The sequence below is a fragment of the Tenrec ecaudatus genome, chromosome 2 (assembly GCF_050624435.1).
Source record: "Tenrec ecaudatus isolate mTenEca1 chromosome 2, mTenEca1.hap1, whole genome shotgun sequence".
In the NCBI taxonomy this organism is placed as follows: domain Eukaryota; kingdom Metazoa; phylum Chordata; class Mammalia; order Afrosoricida; family Tenrecidae; genus Tenrec; species Tenrec ecaudatus.
This window is the reverse complement of record NC_134531.1, coordinates 74,052,582-74,074,487: the sequence shown is the minus strand read 5'-3', so window position 1 is coordinate 74,074,487 and position 21,906 is coordinate 74,052,582. Positions and strand designations below refer to the sequence as shown.

Below are 21,906 nucleotides of genomic sequence, written 5' to 3'. Positions count from 1 at the left end.
AGTCAGGGGGATGCTGCCTGTGAGTTCATAAGCAGGGCCAGAGCGGGCGGGGAAGGAGAGAAAGCTCTGACAATGGGCTGATGCCAAGAGGTCAGGGGTGTGCCCTGCCGACTGTATGGGACTAACCCTTTCCCGACACTTCACAGTGCAAACAGAGAATGCCTCGTGGGCCCCGAGTCGTTATCTTCAGCTAAAAGGGTTCAAGAGGTTGTTCTCACCCTCCTTGGCCCATCACGGGGGTGATCTTCACATGCTGTTGGATGCTGTCTCCGGATTTCCGTCTGGCATAGTACACCCCCTGCCACTCCTACATGGACAAAGATAGCTCTTAAAATCCTCCCGGGACTGCTGGCCACTTTACAGGTCCCGCCAGGTGGAGGAAGAATGTTCCCAGCGCTTCCGCGACATTTCACACAGTACCCTCTGCAATGCTGGCTTACTGGAGGCTCACAGTCACAAGGCATTCGGCATGGCCACCGCCACGCTGCCCTGCAGGGCCCCAATACCTGGCCTGAAGTGGTGCAGTCCCCACTCTTCCCTGAGGACACGCCCCCCGCCCCCTGCCCCGCCCGCTTCCCTGAGGAAGCCACCTTGGGTTCAGGGATTCTGTGAAGGCCGTTCTCAAAATCTCCCCAAAACCTGTGTGCTTGGAGCTATCATTCTTACTTTACAGATGAGTAAACTGAGGCTCAGAGAGTCGACTTCACCCCCCCCCCCCCCGCGGAAGCGGAAAGCCTGTTTGAAATGGGCTTCTCTTTGGCTTTCCCTGTGCCCATCATCTTTCTAACATCCCCCATGGCCTCCCTGCCAAGGCGTCCCTGGGGTTGGTCCGACTGCTTGTCTGGTTGGCGCAGAGCGGACCCTGGGCTGAGAGGAAGAGCCAGGTGACCTCAAGGGCATCCCTCGGGCATGGCCACTGTTTCTGGGAGGGAGAGGCTAAATCTGGGAGCAAATCCCAGCAGTCCTTCCAGCCAGGTGGATGGCGGCCATGCCTGCTAGGCCACCAGCTGGGTGGCAGGATTCTCTTGGCACACGTTCAGGAGGACTTCACAATGGCCTGTCTCCTTTTCAATCTCTTCTCCAAATTTAGTTGGAGAGTAATTTTGGCCATTATCTGTAATCCAAACTCATTGTATTCCCCCCCCCCCAAAATCAGGTCCTATTTATTATTCATCCCGCCCCCCCCCATGGCTAGAATACTTATGTAACTACTTCACATCAGAGAGAGGAAGATGAAAGGAGCTGTGCGTGAGGAAGCATTCCGAATGCGTAAAAGAACAAGCCAAGGTAGTGGCAGCCTGGGGAGCCAGCGTCTGCCCAGAGGAGCAGCGTAAGGGAACATCCCTGCGTGGTTCATCCCGTTACCCTCGTTAGCCTGCCCACAAGCAGGTGGAAGCCCCTGGAGCAGCAAGTACCCATCGATAAGGAACCACGATGAGTACAGAGAACAGAAAAGGGAAAACTGACAAATGAACAAAACCAACCTACAAACCCAAACAGCCCCATTTGAATAACCCAAGCCTTGTAAATACTGACATCCAATTCTTCAAGCCTACCCCAACACTAGATGAATGGAAAGCCCCCGCCCCGGGCTGGAACTCAGCTCAGAAATAGGCACGCTACCCCCACCAGCCACCCAAAGTCCCAAACTCCCTGCCCTCAAGTTGATTCTCACTCTTCATGACCTTAGTGGACAGGATATCAGACTGCCCCGGTGGACTTCTATGACGGTAATTCTTTATCAGAGTAGAAATCCTGACCTATCTCCCTGGGGGCAAGTGGTGGTTTCAAACTGCTGCACTCATGGTAGCAGCCTGACATGTAACTGCTAGGACACCAGGGCTCCTTCCCCAGTGGGGGGAGGGGGATATGTATGGAAATGATGGCACTTTGTTTTACAGACTCATAAGATTCCATATCAGCATAATCTGTAGATAGACCCAATGCCCAAAGTCATGTCCACACAGCCATTCTGTACACACACACCACACAACCCCCTCCCCCCCAAAAAAACCAGCTTCCTGTCAGCAGAGTGTGACTACACACCCAGACACCAGGAGGAGCCTCCAGGAGAACTCAGTGGGTTTCCCGGTGCAGGGACGGGCACGTGGGTTTGCTTGGCTTGTGTGACCCACCTTTCCCTTCTTGATGCACGTGTTGATGGTGTCGAGGAGGTCTGCCCGGTTCTTATCACTTTTGGGCAGCTCGGCGAGTTCTTTGCCCAGGAGCTCGCCTTTGTGGTAGCCCATCATCCTTTCAAAGGCTGGGTTGACATACTGTTAGGGGGAGGAGGGGAGAGGTCAGTGCAGGCTGGAGAGGGAATGTGTGCTCGGCAGGGGACACCAAGGAACTGTGCTTGAAGGTCACATGAAAATGTCCCAGGGTCACTGCTCTCTGGCATAGGTGCCAACCAGCCTTGGTATCCCCACACTCACTCGCCCTGACCAGTCTCCACAAACCAAGCCTTTGCACGACGGTGGCTGCCCTCCCTAGCAACCACTGCCAGATCCAGCCGCTACCCCCAGCTCCTTTACCCACTGGAAGAAATCAGAAGAAATGCTTCCTCCAGAAAAGAGCAGGAAGCCCTGATCTAGTACCAGTGTGTGGTGGGCCTCATTCATCATCCACTGCCCCGGGAAACAAGGAAAGACTCAGAACAACAGAAATAAAATGATATTAGAACTCGCTTCAATACTGTGGCTTATATTAGCCACATCTCCGCAAGGTGGCAGCTCACTCTCTCATGCCTGCTTTTGAGTGGTCACCATCTAATCATCTGGCTACGGTGATGAGGGCACTTGGGGCTGATGTGAACAATAAGCCCAATCCTGGCAGCTAACTGGGACCGCCTCCCCGCCAAGTGCTAGGGGCAGAGCATGAGATGGGCAGCACCCCCATCCCCTCATCCCCCAGGCCCATCTTAGGGGCAAGCAGACACAGGCTTCTTCCCAAAGTTCTGCCCAGGACCCTAAGCCGTAGAGCTGTTACCTGGGCTGACTTCCCACCCTTGTCTCCTCCACCCTTCAGTTTCTTCTCAAAGGACACCCCCATCGAGTGAGGAGTTGAGTGGGAAGAGACATGTGACCGAGGATGCAAGAAGATCCAGGGGCACGGCATTTAGGTCAAAGGTTTCTCTGGGAGAAATCCACATCACGCTGATGCTTCAGAACCATTCTTGAGAGTTGCAATCGCTCTTGCCCTGGACTGATGACAGCAGTAATGAGTCCGGTGATGCGGGGACTCTTGGAGAGCTGTTCCTTCGGGGACATGGCTCTGATTAATAAAATTAACTCTGGCTGGGAGGGTCAGGAAGATGCTCGGGGCTCTGGGCACTGCTGGGGAGCTGGAGAGAGGATGCAGCATAGGTTTCACTGGGACTGCACCACCACCCTCGTGGGCCAGGCCAGGACATCGCCAGGCCTGTCCCAGTCCCCTGGCCCGCTGCCTGCCTGCTGCCGAGCTGCCTGCGTGCCTTCCATCCGCAGGCCTGTGCCCGTGTGCTCTACGCCAGCCTCCCTTTCTTATCTCTTCGCCTCACCAACCCCCATGGACCCCCTCTCCTCCTCCAGGAAGCCTTCCTTGAGCCCCCGCACAACAGGAGTTGGTGGTACCCCCTATGTCCTCAATGGTCTCCTCTTCAGGCATCTAACGGACTCATTACACAGACTTTGGTTCTTAATTTATTGCTTTCTCTCCCCCAACCCACTGCCACCCAGACTTTGCAAGACTGTGAACCTTTATGGGAGCAGCCAGCCTCATCTTTCCCCGCTGGAGCATCTGGTGGGTTTTGAACTATCAACCTTGGCAGACACCACATCCCTAAGGTCAATGACTTTCTCTTTGGATGGTCAAGGCTGTTTCAGAAATACTTGATGGCTGAATAGACGGCATTGATAATGTGTTGTCTTCCCTGTGTGCTGGCTGCGTTGGAATACGTTTCCATGCATGCTTCTTCTTCTCCCCTGTGAGGTTGTAAATGAACAGAAGCCACTTCCCCTGTTCACCTCGAGGTTCCACCGTCTCTGAGAAGAGCAGGTGCCTAGGGCAGGGGCTCCAGAGCTGAGGTGCCCAAGTCTAAGCTCTGGCTCTGTTAGTTACTAACTGCAAGGCTTTGGAAAAGCTCCTGAGCTGGTTTTCCGGTTCCTCACCAGAAAAGTGGGCAGAAGACAAGGATTGTTTTAAGAAGTACATGAGTGTGGATGAAATGCTTCCAACAATGCCTGGTGCATGGTAAATACCACGTAAGACTTCCAAGTAGTAAACAAGACAGTTTAGACAGAGGGGCTAGATCGACAGAGCTGGCTCCTAAATTTTAGGTGCTATTTTCTGACTTCCAAATATCTATACACACAAGGGGGCACAAATCTGAGGCAATACTGGGAGGCACCCTCCCCCCCCCACCATATGAGAACATGTATGGAATCAACATTACAGACTCTTCTTGGAATACACAGCACCAAGATGATCTGATTACTGATCTTTGTGTCCAACTCCAAATCAGTCCCACTGCCATCGAGTCGATTCTGATTCCTAGCGACTTTATAGGACAGAGTAGAGCTGCCCCTGTGGGTTTCCAGGACTGTACTCTTTTCCGGAGTAGAAAGCCTCCCCTTTCTCCTGCGGAGCGGCTGGTGGCTTCAAACTGCTGACCTTGTCGCTAGCAGCCCAGTGCATAACCCACTATCCCACTCCTTGCCCGCAGCATCCTCTTTGCATTGGGACTGCTGAGGGAGATCTCACAATGGTAGGAAGCGGGTCCCTGAGGTCCCCCCAGAAAAAGTTGCCAAGTGAAAAGTGTCTTATGTCAGGATTCCTTTTCTGTCACAGAAGGCGTTCTGATGGCCTAGTGGCTGTGCACTGCGCTGTGCTGCACAAGGGCAGCAGTTCAAAACCACCAGCCGATCTTTGCGAGAAAGGTGGGGCTTTCTACTCTTGTTGGAAGTCACCATTTCGGAAACCTCCCAGGGGCAGTTCCCCCTGAGTGGGCAGTGGCTGGTGGCCGTGGGTGCGAGGGTTGTTCCCTAGTCACACCGTGCCGCTCCCTCCCCCTCCCTCCCTCACACCCTGCTTCCTCCTGTTCCTGGCCAGCATCTGTGACTCCACCACCACACTCCTTCTCCCGGAGACCCACGTTTTCCATGCCACTGCCGGCGGCGTTGGCACGGAGAAGGCCTCTGCTTCCCGGTTAGAAGTGGTTCTTCTCAGATGACAAGCGGGGAAGGGAGGAAAGGGCAGGGCATCCTTTCTCCTCGTCCCTGAAGCCCCACTCCAGCCTCCCAAGATGGTGAGAGGGGACGCCCAGAGACAATGCGTGCTGCTCCAGTCAGGACAGTCCAATGCCTTGGTGGGAAATCCCATATCTCGTCTGCGAAGGGAACACAGCAGCTTTTGCTGCGGTCCGGGAGGCAGCAGCAGGGGCAGGTGGGCCAGGGAAAGGCAGCAGCCCGAGGACGCCTCCAGCTCCATTTCCAGGGTGGGGGGGAGGACTTGGCAGTCAAAGGCCCTGGTGACATAATTTAGCTCCAGTACTTTGTCTCGGACAGTTTCCTTTGCTTTCCTGAGCCTCCTTTATCTGTATACATGGGGGCGATCACCTCTCATCCCCAGGGTCACTGAGCAGAATGGGGGGACAACTTCATCCAAGTGCTCATGACACTGCAGGGTAGGGAGACTAATGCCCCCTCGCCCCCAGGGCCTCAGTGTCCACATCTGAATCCTGGGAATCTAGGAGCGTGCAACATTACGTGGCAAAAGTGACTTCACAGGTGCGATCGAAGGAAGGGGATCTTGTGAGAGGGAGATAATCCTGAACCCTTTGAGTGGGTCCAAGACCATCAACGGGTTCCTTATCCATGAAAGAAGGCAACGAGAGGGGTAAGAGACTTGAAATGCTTCACTGCTAACTCTGAAGGCGGGGTGTGTGTGTGTGTGTGTGTGTGTGTGTGTGTGTGTGTGTGTGTGTCAAGGGATGCAGCCAAGCTGGCAAGGGCAAGAAAATGCATTCTCCCCTGGAGCCGCCAAGAGGCTGGACTTTATCCCAGAGAGACCCACTTCAGATGCCTGACCTCCAGAACCAGAAGCGCGGGTTGTCTGCAGCCACTGAGTCTGTGGGCATCTGTTCTAGAAGCAGCAGGAAGCGACCGAGAGGGCTACTTCCGTTGTGCTCCAGCGTGAGAGGAGGGCATGCCTGTGGGGCGCGTGCTGGAGGAGAGCGCTGTGGGGCCATTGTGTCTGGGGCGCTGGCCTTGGCGGCTTACCGGGGACAGCTCGTGCTCCTCACACTGTAGGCCACCCCATCCACGGGCAGCAGCCCGAACCCCAACAACTAGGCCCACTGACCTCAAGTCCATCCTGAATCTGAGCAACATTGTGGGACACAGTGCAATGGCTCCTTAAGGCTTCCAAGACTGGAAAACTTTGCGGGGAGCAGACAGCCTCGTTGTTTTCCCATAGGGTGGCTGGTGGATTTAACTACCGACCTCGTGGCTAGTAGCCCAACACTCCACTACACCACCAGGAGCAGGCAGGTTGGCACAAATTCAGGGAACATCTCCCTCAGAGGTTCCAAGTGTAGGTGTCAATTTTAACATGGACTTTCCGACAAACATAAAATGATTTTATGTCAGCCAAGGATTTTCCATATGCGTGCCGTTAGCAAAATGACAACATTGTAAGAGTGCATTGGAATCAGAATACCAACTGCCGGTCACTGAATACGCATCTTTAAAGATGTCCTGTTTCCATGGGGCTTTATAGCATTTACTCAACTATTCCGCTTGCGTTCTGTGTAATCAGCCACCATCACAGATAGTCCAGAGAATTTGCCCCTTGTTCAATGAAATGCCAGTTGCTTACCTGAATGAATGCATTTTTAAAATTCTTTATTGAACACCTGGTTCTTAGCTTATGTCTGTCAGAGTCTGCTCAGCGCACTTTGACTTTCCTTGCTCCAAAGCTAAACTGTGGGAATTACGGGGCAGTGCTTGAAACAGGGTGACTCATACTTCAAATGTTCTATCTTGACATCTACAGACACGAAGCTTTTCCTTACCTGGATCACATGGTCGTCACTCGTTATTTCTATGGCTTCGTGACAGTGGTCTAATGCTGTAAACACCGAATTACAGGCCCTGTAGGTTGCAAAAGACTGATGTTAGTTCTACGGTCAACCAGTGGTCATTTCCTCTGTGAAGTTATCAGTTTCCCAGATTCCTAAAATCATGAATTCTTTTGACATTAATATGCTTTGAGAAGAAAACTCAATCCTTTCTCTGAAACTATGTGGAGATACCACTGCATACCATCCCATGTCTGTGAAGAGAGGAACTGCCACGCAACACAACCGCGGCAGAGTGCCATGAGCAACTTGGGGGAGAACAGAGACACAGGAGAGAGGGTCTTGCCAAGTCCTCCTGGTTCCACATTCAAGATGCTCCTCTGTTCCCCTGACCACTGTGCTCACAGAGAAGTCAAATCTCTCTGTCAATTCGGACTTTGTTGGGCTCTCATCGGATCGGAGGTCATCCGACCTTTTGCAAGAGACAAACACTTCTCCTTTCGGATTTCCATGATCTCAAATAAACAAGGCTTTATGGAGCTCAGCTTCCAGCATGCCCACTGGCACGACAGAAGGCAACCATGCCAGGCCTCCCTCGTTGGACTGGACATCTCGGTGGAGACTCCTCTGCGATCTTCCTCGAGGATCTGGAACATCTGAAGTTAAGCTCCCAAACTCTTGATAATTTTAACTTATTTCCAAAATCCGGCCAACTCCAGACACAGTAGGTTCTGTACAGCAAGCATGTGGCTGGTTCCCAGTTGTTGTTGATGGGTGTCACTGAGTTGGTTCCAGCCCACAATGTCCCTGTGCACAACAGAACGAAGACACTGCCTAGTCCCACAGCATCTTCACAACTCTTCTCTTTGGGCCAGTTGTTGCAGCCACTGTGTCAATTCATCTCATCAAGAGTCTTCCTCTTTTTCACTGCCCTCCGACTTTGCCAAGGACTGGTGTCCCCTGATAACATGCCCAAAGGATGTGCGAGGCAGTTTCAACATCCTGCTTCCAAGGAGCATGCTAACGATACTTCTTCTAGAACATACTTGTGCATGCTCCTGGCAGTCCATTGTACTTCCAGTATTCTTTGCCAGCGCCATAATTCAAATGCATTGATTCTTCAGTCCTCCTTAGCTAGACCTGAGAGCGTTATTATTTGTCCTGGTTGTTTAAATAATCCCAGCGAAGGCTTTCTTACACACTACAATAAAAGTGTGTTGATTTACTGGATTGACATTTCTTCTTATAAAACAAACTCTTACAATCAGTTTACCTTTCCCACTTGCGCAGGCAGCCCAGCTTTGCTATCCTGTTTTGATCTGTTTGCAGAGGAGAAGACAGAAAGAATCGCTGGGTGGGGAGGGTTGAGAGGGGCTGGGAAGGATCGGGCTGTGTGTTTAACCAGCTGTGGGGCTTAGAGCCATGTTTTATTTCCTTCGGTCCTCAGTTTCCTCATTTGTACACTGAAGATAATGATAGGTACCTTATAGGTTGCTCTAATAAGTATCAGGCCAATTTATGTGAAGCATATCTCAAAATGTAAGGCTCCAACATTGGACGACTCCAGCACACGGTAGCTTAGCGTTCGAAGACCTTTGTTCAAAAGCATGATGAACCATAGCTTATCTTTCCTCATGAGTATATCTGAAATGTCAAGCGGAGAGCGGTGTTGCTTAATAGCCAGATAACTCTAGAGATTGTCTAACTCGTTTGCTACGGACACGTGGCCAATTGCTGGAGGAGGGTATCATGTCTGGTGGAACAGAGGGTCAACAAGGGTGTGGGAGACCCTCAGTCAGAGAGACTGGCACACTAACCTCAACACGAGACTCAAACATGAGGATGGCCCATGGCTGGGCAACATTTCCTTCCATTATCCCCAGGACCTGACGGATTGTAGCCCACTGGAGGATGGCGTTCCTCTTTTGGTAGAGATGAGCATTTTAGTATGCGAGGGTGAGTGAACCAGTCATGATTTAGGTGAGCAGAGCAAAGGAGAACATCAAGGTAAATCGACTGTGCTTCCTGATGGCTGTCATCTTATGTTCTTGATGATATTACCTGGGCCTACTTGAAATGCATATGGTTTTATTACCCAGCACTACATTTGTAAATTCGATTATTTAAAATAAGAAAAACGAAGACTTTAAAACTGTTACCAAAGTCACTAGAGCACTGCCTCTCACAAATAAGCAAGAGCAAGCCTTAGCAATAGTACCTTCTAGGGACCCCGACCCAGAGTCCAAAGCCGCATCACAGGAAAGCATTCATTCTCTGGGCAGTAATGTACTCCAGAAGTTACGCATTCTTTGGAAAGACATTTAAAGTTTATGTGGAGAAATACATTCTATACAGGCCAATTCGTTGACTCTGGGAGATGGATAATTAAGTCATAAATAACACATTTTTATCAAACGATGATGTCCTTTCTTTCCCGAGCATTTCCTCAAAGTAAAAGCACGTTTGCAAACAAGTACCGGAGACTGTCGTTCTTTGTCAATTCAAGAGCTGTCTCAAGCAAGAGCTTACATCCAATCTCTAAAATATATTAAGTATTCATTTTATGATTATTGATGAAGCATACAATCTTCAGTCCATACAATTCCCGATGGGTGCAAGCAAATTCTTATTAACGGCTGAGGCGAGGACGTATTGGTAGAACCAGTAGATTATTTCCGCCTGGTGGCCAGCCCAACTGGACCACACTGTTTTTCTGTGCTGCCAACCTTTTTTTGGTTGATAGTTCTATTGAAGGAAACCGGCAGCAAAAATGAGGTAATCCATTTGAATCATGGTCCTAGAGTTTGGAAACTTAATTGCTTGTATGAATTATTAATATTCTTCACCTAGCAAAGCCTTAGCTTTATTAACTCTCTGTTTGGGGGAACCATATAACGCTTGTGGCTCAAATGTCTTTATTTTTCTTTGTATCCTCCAGATTAAAAAGTTGGGGAATTGGAAAGAGAAGCCAACGGAGAGGTCACCTAGTGTGGTATAAATCCAGGAAGGATGGGCCCGTGACCATTTCTGCAGCGCCCTCAGAAGATCCAGAGGACAAAGGTAAACTCTAAGGAAGCTGCTTCTCATGAACACATTTATTTTTGGATAATACAGCTTTCCTCCCTCCCCCCATAAGAACATCCAGGCATAAATTCTGCAAATACTGGACTCCTGCTAGCCTTCCAGGTCAGGAGCCCTTCTGGCTTTCAGTGTTTTCTTTGTCAATGGTGGCTTAAGGAAGCTGGGTTATATAATTTCCCATGTCACTCCCTAAAGTGTTCTAGAACCTTTCAAAAGAAAACACACATTGTCTCGAGGTCCACCCGGAAGGACGAGGGTTAGGACTGGGCAGTGTGGCAGCTAGTGGGAGAAGATTCTGAATGCAAGGCGCATGCCGGCGGGGGTCTGGGAGGCAGAAGGGAAAGGCGCGTGGACAGCCCCTGGATCTGCTACGGATCTGCGCTTCGCTCTGGGCAATGAGGCGAGGGGCCCAGCTAGTCTTAGCTTTCGCAGCTTTGTCTCTTCTCCTGCAGCACGGGGCTGTCCCACGGTACCCACGTGAGGGTAACGTCCTCCATAAACATCTGCTACTACTGAGGGAGGCAAGGTGCCAGCACACAAAGCTTCCCATCAGAAACGCCGACTGCCTAAATCGGAGGAGCGCCACTGTCTAAATATTAGGAGTGAAACAAACACGATGACTTGAACATGACGCCTTGATGGCAAACATCAAACTGACGAATGACAGAAACAATAGATGGTACCTCTTCCATGTACACTGCTCCTCTGAAACTCTCCGTAAATACGTAAGCCCACATTTATTTTTGGATTATAGAGCCTTTCATTCAGAGTTAAGAAGCATACAGTGCTGGCAAAGAATATTGAAAGAGCCATGGACTGGCAACAGAACAAACAGATCTGTCTTGGAAGACGTACAGCCAGAATGCTCCTTGGTAGCAAGGATAGCAAGTCTCCTCTCACGCTCTGGCCATGCTATCAGGAGGGGGCGTCCCTGGAGCAGGACAGCATCCTTGGCAAAGTGGATGGGGCCGTGAAAAAGAAGGCCCTCAACAAGACGGATTGACATCGAGGCTGCCACACCGGGGCGGTGGTGTTTCATCCTGTTGAACACAGGGTCACTATGAGTTGGAACTCACGTGAGGCGCCGAAAGACAACAATGTAGCCTTTTAAATAATAAATACACATACGGACATTGACTCACTGCCGCTGCGTTGGACCAACCAAGTACAACTGCCCCTTTGACTTTCCAGGACTGCATATCTTCACGGGAGTAGGAAACCTCACTTTTCCCCCCATGGAGTGGCTGGTAGGCTCGAACTGCTGGTCTTGCAGTCAGCAGCACAACACATAGCCCACTGTGCCACCAGGGCTCCTTACAAAGGCCTGCAAAACAGCAACAAACTGGCATCGAGTCTATACCGTCTCCTAGATGCCCTATAGGACAGATAGAACTGCCCCTTATGGGTTTCCAGGCCTGTAACTGTACTGGAGTAGAAAGCGTCATCTTTCTCCTGCAGTGAGGCTCGTCCTTCCAAACCACTGCTACCCCACCAAGGACTCTGGCTTCGTCAGAAGACATACAGAGTTGTTATTGAATTTAGATGATCATTAATACTTCCTAGTTCAGGGGTCCTCAAACTTTTTAAACAGGGGGCCAGTTCACTGACCATCAGACCCATTGGAGGGCCACACTATAGTTAAAAAATTATGAACAAATTCCTATGCACACTGCACATAAATTATTTTGAAGTAAAAAAACAAACAGGGCAAAAACACCCGGTGGACCGGATAAATGTCCTCGGTGGGCTGCAGGTGGCCCGTGGGCTATCTTTTGAGGATGCCTGTCCTAATTCATGAATTCTGGTATATAAATCACTCTCAGACGGAGACAGAAATGTGACGAGGTAACAGTTTTGGATCACGTGGTCCTTTCCTGTGTGTTTAGTGAGTGTGGCCACCACACCAGGAGGCCTCGGCCAAGTGGCTAGTTTGACATTTGACACCATCATCCTGTGTGACAGACTGTCCTTGCAGAGTGCTGGCAGTGACATATTTAGCTGCAGCTGGGGGCGGAACTGTAGGGAAAGAAAGGTATTGCATAATTAAACTATAATTACTCTGGCGTTGTATAACAAAGAGCCGCCTTTTCCCAGTCTGCAACTGGCATTGTTTGCTTGTCTCTGGGATGCAGGTAGATCCTCAAGGTGCCCTTGAATGCTAGAAAGGGGGTTAGACCTCCCTTCACTACTTTCCTTTATGCCCATCATCGGGTGCCACTCATGGCCCTGAAAGAACCTTACGACAGTCCCCCCAAACCAAGTAGGCAATTGAAAGAATCCATTCAGGCCGCTCCCTAGGATCTTATCATGCATCATATCTAGTGCCCCCTAAAAAAGCCTATCTGTTATATCGCGGTGGCTTACATGTTGCTGTGATGTTGGGCGCCAAACCAACACTATTTCTATAGCAGCAGGTCGCCCATGGTGAGCAGGCTTCAGTGGCGCTTTCAGACTAAGAACACGTTAGAAGAGGGGCTAAGCAGTCCATTTCTGGGGAATGGGCCATTGAAAACCTCAGGGAAGGGACAGCAGCAGAACATGTCTAAGGTCATGCAGAAGACGAGCCCTTCAGGTTGGAAGGTGGCCTAAAACCAACTCAAAGAAGAGCTGTCCTTCATGACATGGAGAGAACCAAAGCTTGGGGACCCAGATTTGCTGAGGTGGCAAGACTCAAATGAGAAGAAAGCATCTGTAAACATTCATTAATAAACAGAGCATAAAAGTGCCAATTATGACTTCACAGACATTGGAAGTCATCCAAAAATGAAATGAAACACATAATGATTGATCCCCTAGGCCTTAGTGAGTGGAAATGGATTGGTAGTAGCCATCAGAAATTGATAATGATATGGTTTACAATATGCTGGTAACAACAAATTCACGAGGAACGGTGTGGCGTTCATTTCCAGGAAGAACATTCCAAGATCTATCTTAAAGTATAATGCTGTTAGTAATAAGACAATATCTATAAATATAAAAGGAAGATCAGTTAATACAAATATTACTCAAATTTGTACGCCATCTACTAAAGCCAACCATGAAGAAACTGAAGAATTCCACCAACTTATTCAGTATAAACTGGATCAAACATGCAATCAAGATGCATTGATAATTACTGGTGATTGGAATGTGAAATTTGGAAACAAAGAGGAAGGAACCATAATTACAAAACACAGCTTTGGTGAAAGAAATGAAGCTGGAGATGTAGGATAGAATTTTGTAAGACCAACAACTTCTCCATTGCAAGCCAGCCCCACCCCTCACCCTGCCACCCCAGGCCCTTTTTCTTTTTCTCTTATGAATGTAAAGAGTGTCTACATGCTTGGATCTCACTGGAAGAAATATACAGGACTCAGATTGTATACCTCTGTGGGAAGATAGGATAGAGAAACTTAGTATCATCAGACAAAACAACGCCGGGGGTGCTACCTGTAGAACACACACACCATCAATTGTGCATATGCAAATTTGGGTTGAAGATGAAGAAAGTTAAGAGATATACAAGGAAAACAAAATATAACCCTAAGTAAATCCTACTTGAATCTGGAAAACATCTCAAGATCGGATTTGACACATTGAACATGCTGGATTCAGAAGAGGACCTGTCATGATGGCTATCGTTGTTGACATCAGATGGATCTGGCTATAATCAGAGAGGACAACAAATATGCTTGTGTTTTACTGATTATTCAAAGGCATTCAACTGTGTATATTATCATAAAACATCACGGATGGCATTGAGAAGAATGAGAATGCAAAATACTTCATTGTGCTCATGTGGAACCGGTACATAGACCAAGAGGTAGTTCTTCACACAAACAAGTGGATATTGCATGGTTGAAAGCCAGGAAAGATGTGTGTCAGAGTTGTATCCTTTTTCCATACTTATCCGAACTTTGTGCTGAGTAAATAAATTGAGAAGCCATTTTATAAGAAAAAGGACATGACAGTGGGATTGGAGGAAAGTCAGTGAACAACCTGTGCGTGAAGATGCTTCCACCCTGGCTTGCTGCAAACCAAGAGGGCTTGATGCCCCGGCTGATGGAGATCAAAGGCCCCAACTTCATACTGGATTGCAACTCAGTGTAATGAAAACCAAAATCTTCACAACCGAACCAAGACAACACCACGTTCCCAAGCAAAGATTGAAGCTGTCAAAAATGTCATTCTGCTTATATCCATAATCAATGCTCATGGAAGCAGCAGTCAAGAAACCAAGCAAGGTATTCCACAGGGAAATCTGCATAAGACCTCTTTAAAGGGTTGAAGAGTAAACATGTCCCTTTGGGGACTAACGTGTGCCTGACTCAAGGCATAGTGTTGTCAATGCCTCCATGCATGTGAAAGTTGAGTAATGCATAAGAGCTGGGAAGAGTTGAGGCCTTTCCATGATGACACTGAGGAAGAATGGTGGATGTACAGGATGACCAGATTAGCAAACAATTTTGTTTTGCAGGAAGTAAAGCCAGTTTGTTCCCTAGAAGGAAAAATGGTGAAACTTTGTCTCCGGTACTTAGGACATGTTATCTGGAGAGACCAATCTCAGGAAAAGGACATCGATGTGGTAGAGCAGAGGGCCAGTGAAATAGAGAAAGCTCCTCAACAAGACGGAACCCTGTACACGTAGCTACAACAATGGGCTCAATCCTAACACGTGAGGACGGTGTAGGGTCAGGCACACGGTTCCTTATGCTCTCCACTGGGCCCCTGGTAGCTGGAACCAACTCAATGACACCAGAACAGTTAGGCGCTTATTTACCATAAAATGAGGCAACTTCTTCTGAAAGCAATAAGATGCATCTGGTTAATTTTTATTGTAGATAATACAAAATGAAAGAATTTAACAAAACAGATTCCTTTTTCTGCTGTGCTTACTGTGAAAACATCAAAAACAAAAGTTCAAGGGCTAAAAGCAATTATTGCACATTGTTAAATAGCATAAAATCCTGAAGTAATCCTGGTATGGCTTTCTAGAAAACTGCAGGATGCTGTCTGAAGGTAGTAAACATCCAGATAAAAAAGAAGCCACGAAATAGAACTGGCTTCTCCATTCAGACATTCTTTGGCACAATGCTTCACCAGCTTTCCCCTTTCCAGCTTGAAAGTCGGACACTGAGTAAGGAGGACCAAAGACGAACCGATGCAAATGAATTGGACTGGTGAAAATCCTGAAAGTACCACGGACGGCCAAAAGAACAAGCAGGTCTGCCTTGGAAGAAGTAGGGCCTGAGTGCTCCACTGAGTCAATGTGGTGAGACTTCATCTCACTAAACTTTGGACAGGTTGTCAGGAGCGTCCCGGTCCCTGGAAAGGGACATCACGTTTGATAAAGTAGAGTGGCAGGAAGAGGCCCTGGACCAGATGGACGGACACAGTGGCTCAAACAGAAGAACAATGGCGAGGATGCCACAGAAGCAGGCAGTGTTTGTTCTGCTGAACCAAGGTCCCTACGCCTTGGACCCGACTCAAAGGCACCTGACAACAACCAGTCTTCAGAGATCGTTAAAATACCCCAACCGCTTAGAGATTCCTTTGTGCTATTCCACCACCTAAGAATGAATGTGATTGTCAGCATCCCCTTTTTTTGCCCCACAAATAAATTAGCTCCCTCTTCACCACCCAGCCGGGATGACCCCCGGAGAACCTGCCTCTGCAGGTAGACGTGAGTCCCTTGCTTCCAGAGGACAGAGGATGGCGGGAAAGAACTCTCAGGTTTTATAAAGGTTTGATTCCCTTTGCGTGTAAATAACTCATCAGGTTAAGTGTTACAGTCATTACAGTGAGAGCTGTCAGCTTCCTCTGCGGGGAACCTGGAACAAGGAGCCCGGAGGGCACCTTCCTGCATTTGACCCTCTGCCCGCAGCCTGGTGCTCCCCTTCCCCGCCTCCCCATCTGGAGGAGGAGGAGGGCAGGGAGAGGAAAGCAGTGTCCTGGGAGGGCGCTAGAGGGGAGAGTGCTCACTGCTAGGCGTGAGCCGCTGTTGTTTGGTGCTTGTCGGGTCACCTCTGACCGTGTACAACCGAACAAGACAGGACCCAGGCCCACGCCATCCTCACCAGAGTCATGTCTAAGTCCACGAGCTAGGGCCATGATATTCCGTGGTGTCCCGGAAACAGAGCACCCAGCACTCTGAGCCAAGGGAGACACTAAGAGAGTCCCATCCCAGAAGTGAGCAACTCAGGGAGGCCTGCTCTTACAGGACCAGCGGCCTGTGGAGACTTACCAGCAGCCTCTTGGTACCTCGTGCATGTTCAGGTCATGAACCGACCTGGCAAAATCGGTTCCTGTGGGCACACGGCAGTCACGATGGTGAGCACAATAAATAGGCACCGGCTTACACGTGCTCCTAACAATCCCATCCACGAAGGGGTTTGTAAACATTGATAGGAGTGAGTCGAAAAGTAATTCTTAAAAGCTGTTCTTAAGCTGGATCTAATTGTGCAAAAATCAAACCCTTCTTAGGGTATAATTTTAAAAACTGCTGCAAACAGTGGGAAATACTGTGAAAAGAATAAATGCTTCTCATTTATCACATATTATCCAGGGCTCCTGGTGTCGCCCTGCCACTTCCCAGTAATGACCTCATAGTTCCTGGGAGTCAGCTAGAACCCGTGAATACCAGCCTGGGGCAGACAAGCTTTTTCCAGATCTGCCAACTTGGCGTGAGCAACTTCTACATACCGCAGTTTGAACTGTGAGCGGACTTCCCCGTGCTCTATTTGAATCAGTTCATTATAGCAAGCAGTGATGTTGCTATTCTCCACATATCTCTGGAAGAGGAAAAGAGACAGCACATGAGACATATACGATTACTTCATAAAGAGTCAAATAGAGGAACTTAACAAGTCCCCTAGCCCCAGTAACTCAGTTTCATAAGACAACTAGTGGGTAAGATGGAATGTATTCGAACACGTCTTGAGGTATCTTGAAAATCGTTGTTCAAATTCGGAGACATTAACGAGGCAGGTGATATTAAAAGGAGTCAGAAAGATCATTACAAACGCTCATCAGAAAATAAACAACCCCGGCCGTAGTATGCCTCCCAACCTTCTTCATTACTAAGGCTTTTTTACTTTATATTGTGCTAATGATGATCAAGGTGCCCTGGTGGCCTAGTGGGCTATGTGTTGGGCTGCTGACCAAAAGGTCAGCAGTTCAAAACCACCAGCTGCTCCTCAGGGGAAAGATGAGGCTTTCTTCTCCTGTGAAGCGTTACAGTCTCAGAAACCCATAGGAGCAGTTCTACCCTGTCCTGTAGGGTTTCAATGAGTCGGAATCGACTCAATGGGAGTGAGTGAGAATGACCATCTATAGCCCAACACTGGACATGCTTAAGTCTGTACCACATGGTGATGTGATCTCCCCAGGTGAGGGTCAGTCTTTGTTCCCTTCCTGATGCTCAGAGGGCCCAGCCCAGGGTTCCACACAGAGCAGACAGATAAGAAAATCATACAGCTTCCTTTACTTAGAAATCCAAGTCATTTAAAAAACTTCTTATATGTGCTGCACTGTGTAGAAGAGGCTCACACTGGGCACGTCCCTGTTAGGAGTCTCTCAATACTTAGTGAGATGAAGAAAGGAGAAAAGAGAAAAGCAACAGGTCATAACAGACAGGCTTAAGGACGGTTCTACTTAGAAAGAGGGGAGATGCCCTCCATTTTCATCTATTAGACACACACACCACACACACCAGGCAAACTGTTCTAAGCATATGGCTGATGAACTAGTAAGTAGAAAGACAGGTAATAACTACAGTTCAAGGTTTTACCTCTCAGAGAGCTAGACAAGCCCTGGCAGAGGATATATGTTTTAGAAGTTTTTCAACCAAGTTGGCCAGAGACAGAACCCAGCCCTTCCAGATCACCTACCCCTCACCCACCCGGAGCCATTCTTCCCATGCGCCTGTCTGTTTGCACACCTGGGGCAGATAAAGAGGCCAAACAATGAAGCTCACTGCCATTGGGTCAATGCCAACTCACAGACCGAGTAGAACTGCTCCTTAGAGTTTCTGGGCTCGGCCGGCACTAGTGCTGCCGGCCTCGCCTGTCTCCTGCCGCAGCTGCTGGTGAGAATCACCACCCTGTACTTATCTCCAGCATGAGTACCTTAAAGGCCCCCGGTTTTCCCTGTGCCGCTTGTACCCCACTATTCCAGCTAGAAATGACTTTAACAAGGGAGGGGGTGTTCTAAGGCTGCCTACGCCTTGCTTCTTGAACCCCCAAATTTGCAGTTAGCAGCAGAGTGCATTACCCACGTGCACCTCCCAGGGATCCCGAGTTCGCGCTTAGCCTTTGGATGAGTGAGGCTGATATGTCAGCTTCTACAAAGCCCTGGTGGCATAGTTGTACCTCGTTGGGCTGCTAAATGCAAGGCCAGCAGTTTGAAATCACCAGCCACTTTGTAGGCGGAGAATGGGGCTTTCCACTCCCATAAAGATTTGCAGTGTCATAAATCCCCAGGGGGCAGTCCTCTATGTTATGAGTTGGCATCAACTCTGTGGGAATGAGTTTGTTTGGAGAGTTTGGGCAAAGCCCTGAGGGGTGTTAGCTGAGGCTATGAAACATTTATATCTATCAGGTGTGCCAGACGCCAGTCGCGGTATTTGCCATCGCCTCGTAGGCATGTGAAAGTTGGACGCAGAATGAGGAAGACAGCCGCGCGATCAGTGCATCTGCACCGTGGTGCTGCACAGAACATTCAAGTGCAGTGGGCTGCCAACAGAACAGACAAAGCAGCCTTCAAGGAGGGCAGTCAAAGCGCTCCTTCGAGGTGAGGACGCTGAAACTCGTCCCATGTGCTTTGGACATGCGGTCAGGATGGCCCATCCCCAGGGAAAGGCAGCATGCTCAGTAAGGCGGAGGGGCAGCGAGAAAGGGGAAAGCGCTGGGGAGGTGGACTGACACAGGGACTGCACTCAAGGGCTCGAGCACGTGGGAGGAGGGCTGAGGGCAGGGCGGCGTTTGCTTCTGTTGCCCACGGGCTCGCTCGGAGGTGGAACCGCCGTGGTGGCACCTCACAGCAACAGCAGCAGAGAGCATTGTGCATTATAAGGATTTCTTTCTTTATTTTTAAAGTGAGGTGAGTAGTGTTGGGATCTGAGCTACCAGGCAGTGTGACGGGCGTGCAGGGGCACTCTGGGAGACGCAGGCTCTGATCACAGATGCCCAGTTAGGCTTTTTGAGCGGTTTGGGAAATACTGTCTGAGCGGACCGGGCTGGAAGTGACAGCGAAGCAAGCACGAGCATCGCATCCTGACTTTGTCAGGAGTCTGGTTAGCTCCTTAGTCATTTGGAGCTTACGTTCTCATTTGCAAAAAAACAAAACCAGGGGTATGAAATATGGAGATGAGGATTAAGTCAATCGCCAAGAAGCTAGCCTGACATATAATCAATCTTGGCTTCCCACTTCCTCCTGTGCTGTAAATGTCTCAGGGGTGGGGAACTGTCTTAAAGCCACATCCCCTGGCTGGCCCCTGTTCCCTAAGTCCTCACCAGATTGAATAAGATCTTTTCAAACCTAAAGGGGACCCAGAAAGGTGAATTTCAAAGTGTGGCATGGCCCTGTGCAGGCCCTGGCTGCAGAACATTCTGTCAGCTGGCCCCTAATGCACACAGGGCTTCTGGGGCCTGGCTGCGGAAGAGCTGCGGCACAACCTGTTCCCCGGATCCCCACTCAGGGACCTGACTCAAGCACCAGCCAATTAGCGAGCAACACAGGGCTGAATTTCAGCAAGTGATTTCATGCATTCAAAACAACCCAGAGATGGGAAACAAGCCACGCAGAAGGCAGGGATTGCTGGCATATTTGGAAGGGTTTTTGGGAAGCGAGTTGCCAAAGGCAGGATTTTGCCCCAAAAAGGAGACCAGACACCTGGAGATGAGCCTCACGGGCCCTCATGCCCCAGAAACTCAGGAAGGGAAGCATCGGGGCACAGTGAGCCTCCCTGGGGCAGAGCCCAGACAGGTTCAGGGTGCACCGACCACACCAAATTCCAGGGGGGCCCGGAAAGAGGGTGCCATCCTTGGGCCCACAGGAGGCTGGATCATGGGGCTCACAGTGAACATCAGCACTACCCCAGGACAGAAACCTCAACTTTCCTGAACAGCACACACAGGATGTGCCCGATGTGTGAAAAGACCGGATTGACCTCCCTCCTCAAGGTACTGCTTCTGCTCCCACGTTGTCTCCACAGCCTGCCCTCAGGACGGGCCTCCTCTCTCCTCTATACCCTGCGAGAGGGGGCAGGCAGGCTGCACTGGAAAGCAGGATTCTGACAGGACACTGTAGCTGAGGTAGCATCCGGGTGTCGCTGCCGCCTCCAACCTGCCCCAGGTAATGAGGAACATCTAGGCCCTTAGGCTCTCGGGTCGGACCAACCGCTGCTCTGAGGACCTGACTAATGTGAGCATGAATGCTCAGGAAGGGACCAAGCGAAGAAGCGCCTGCCTCGGCCACCCGGCTGCTGCCGCCCGCCTGCCTGCCCGCCCGCCCGCCTTATTTTTGACTCTGTTCCCCAGATCAAAAGCACTGTCTTAGGCATTCCTGTCAAGACATCACAGCAAGTAAGAACGAATGCCAACCTTTGAGATGAGTTGACAGACACGCAAGGCACAGGTTGGATGAATGAAGACTATTGCTAATGAGAAACCTCCCTTTCCAGGGCACCTCGAGAAACAGTGCCTTGCATACGTTGTTCAGACCTGCCACTGTGACCCTGAGGCACACTACAGCACAAGACAACTGCCTCACAAAGGCATCCGTAGGCACAACCAAGACTGGTTGCTTCAGAGCGCAGAGGAGCAAAGGCCCACGGCTGGAAGCACCCAGAGGACATTGCACGACTCACCAGGTGGAGGCAGGCACCTTTTGGTTGATGGTCTTCGGTGAAAAGAGCCATCGCCACATCTATCAAGAGACTTGGGGATACTGGCTAAGTCTAGTTTATTTACTTTACTAAGTCTACTTGGAAGGAGTGACTCTTCATCTTCAAGTTGAATCTGCTATTCATATCATTGTCACTCAAAGAATTTTTCTTTGTTAATATTTGTTTAAACCAAGCACTTACAGGATACAATAGGCCATTTACTTGAGTTTAAATTACCCACAAGAGTCACATAAGTCAACTCAGGGACCCAACCTAATTATTTTTCAAAGGGAAATCTTTTTTTTAATAGGAATAATCTGTGTTAGATAAAAAAGTAATTAAACACACAATGAGACCTTCCTTTCTCTAGGAATTTGTTTTCCTTTTATACTAAAAAATATAAGACCTTATTGCTACTGTGCCAGTTCTGATCATGTGACCCCAATGTGTGACAGACTAGAATGACCCCACAGGGTTTTCATGGCTGGACTCTTTTAAGCTTTTTCTCTGTGGGACCACTAGGTGGGCCCCAACTGAAAACCTTAGTCAAATACAAAACATTGCTAGTACACAAAGGCCTTCACTTAAAAACACCTTTTAAGCATCTAAACTCCAATCGTCCTTTTCTTTTAAAAATCCATTCCATTCCATCTTCTTTATATTAGCACACACACACACACACACACACACACACACAAAATTGTCTCCATCCAAACCTTCAGCCTTCTCCCATACTGTGTCTATCCCTATGGGGAAAGTTATAGTGGCAAGCACAGCACCCCAGATGTTGGTTTTTATAGATCTGTTTATATATGATTAAATTCTGTGTTCTTTCTACTTCACAAATAAAGTTACTTGGGGACTACAAAAGTTTGATCTGCTATAAGGTGGTTTTGTATCACTA

General features: G+C 49.1%; 1 protein-coding gene across 9 annotated transcripts in view; it reads right to left on the bottom strand.

The window, feature by feature from the left end:
* The window catches only part of PDE8B (phosphodiesterase 8B), a 278,883-nt gene that overhangs the window by 89,510 nt on the left and 167,467 nt on the right, over window positions 1-21,906 (bottom strand). For 5 of the 9 annotated variants that reach the window (XM_075543049.1, XM_075543055.1, XM_075543051.1 and 2 more), the window contains 4 exons: window positions 16,820-16,908; window positions 7,052-7,130; window positions 2,136-2,276; window positions 219-307 (listed from right to left, as the gene is read on the bottom strand). In XM_075543049.1, the coding sequence (XP_075399164.1) occupies window positions 219-307; window positions 2,136-2,276; window positions 7,052-7,130; window positions 16,820-16,908 (398 nt within the window). The remainder of the gene's footprint in view (window positions 1-218; window positions 308-2,135; window positions 2,277-7,051; window positions 7,131-16,819; window positions 16,909-21,906) is intronic. The other 4 variants (XM_075543056.1, XM_075543057.1, XM_075543053.1 and 1 more) reach the window with 3 other exon arrangements.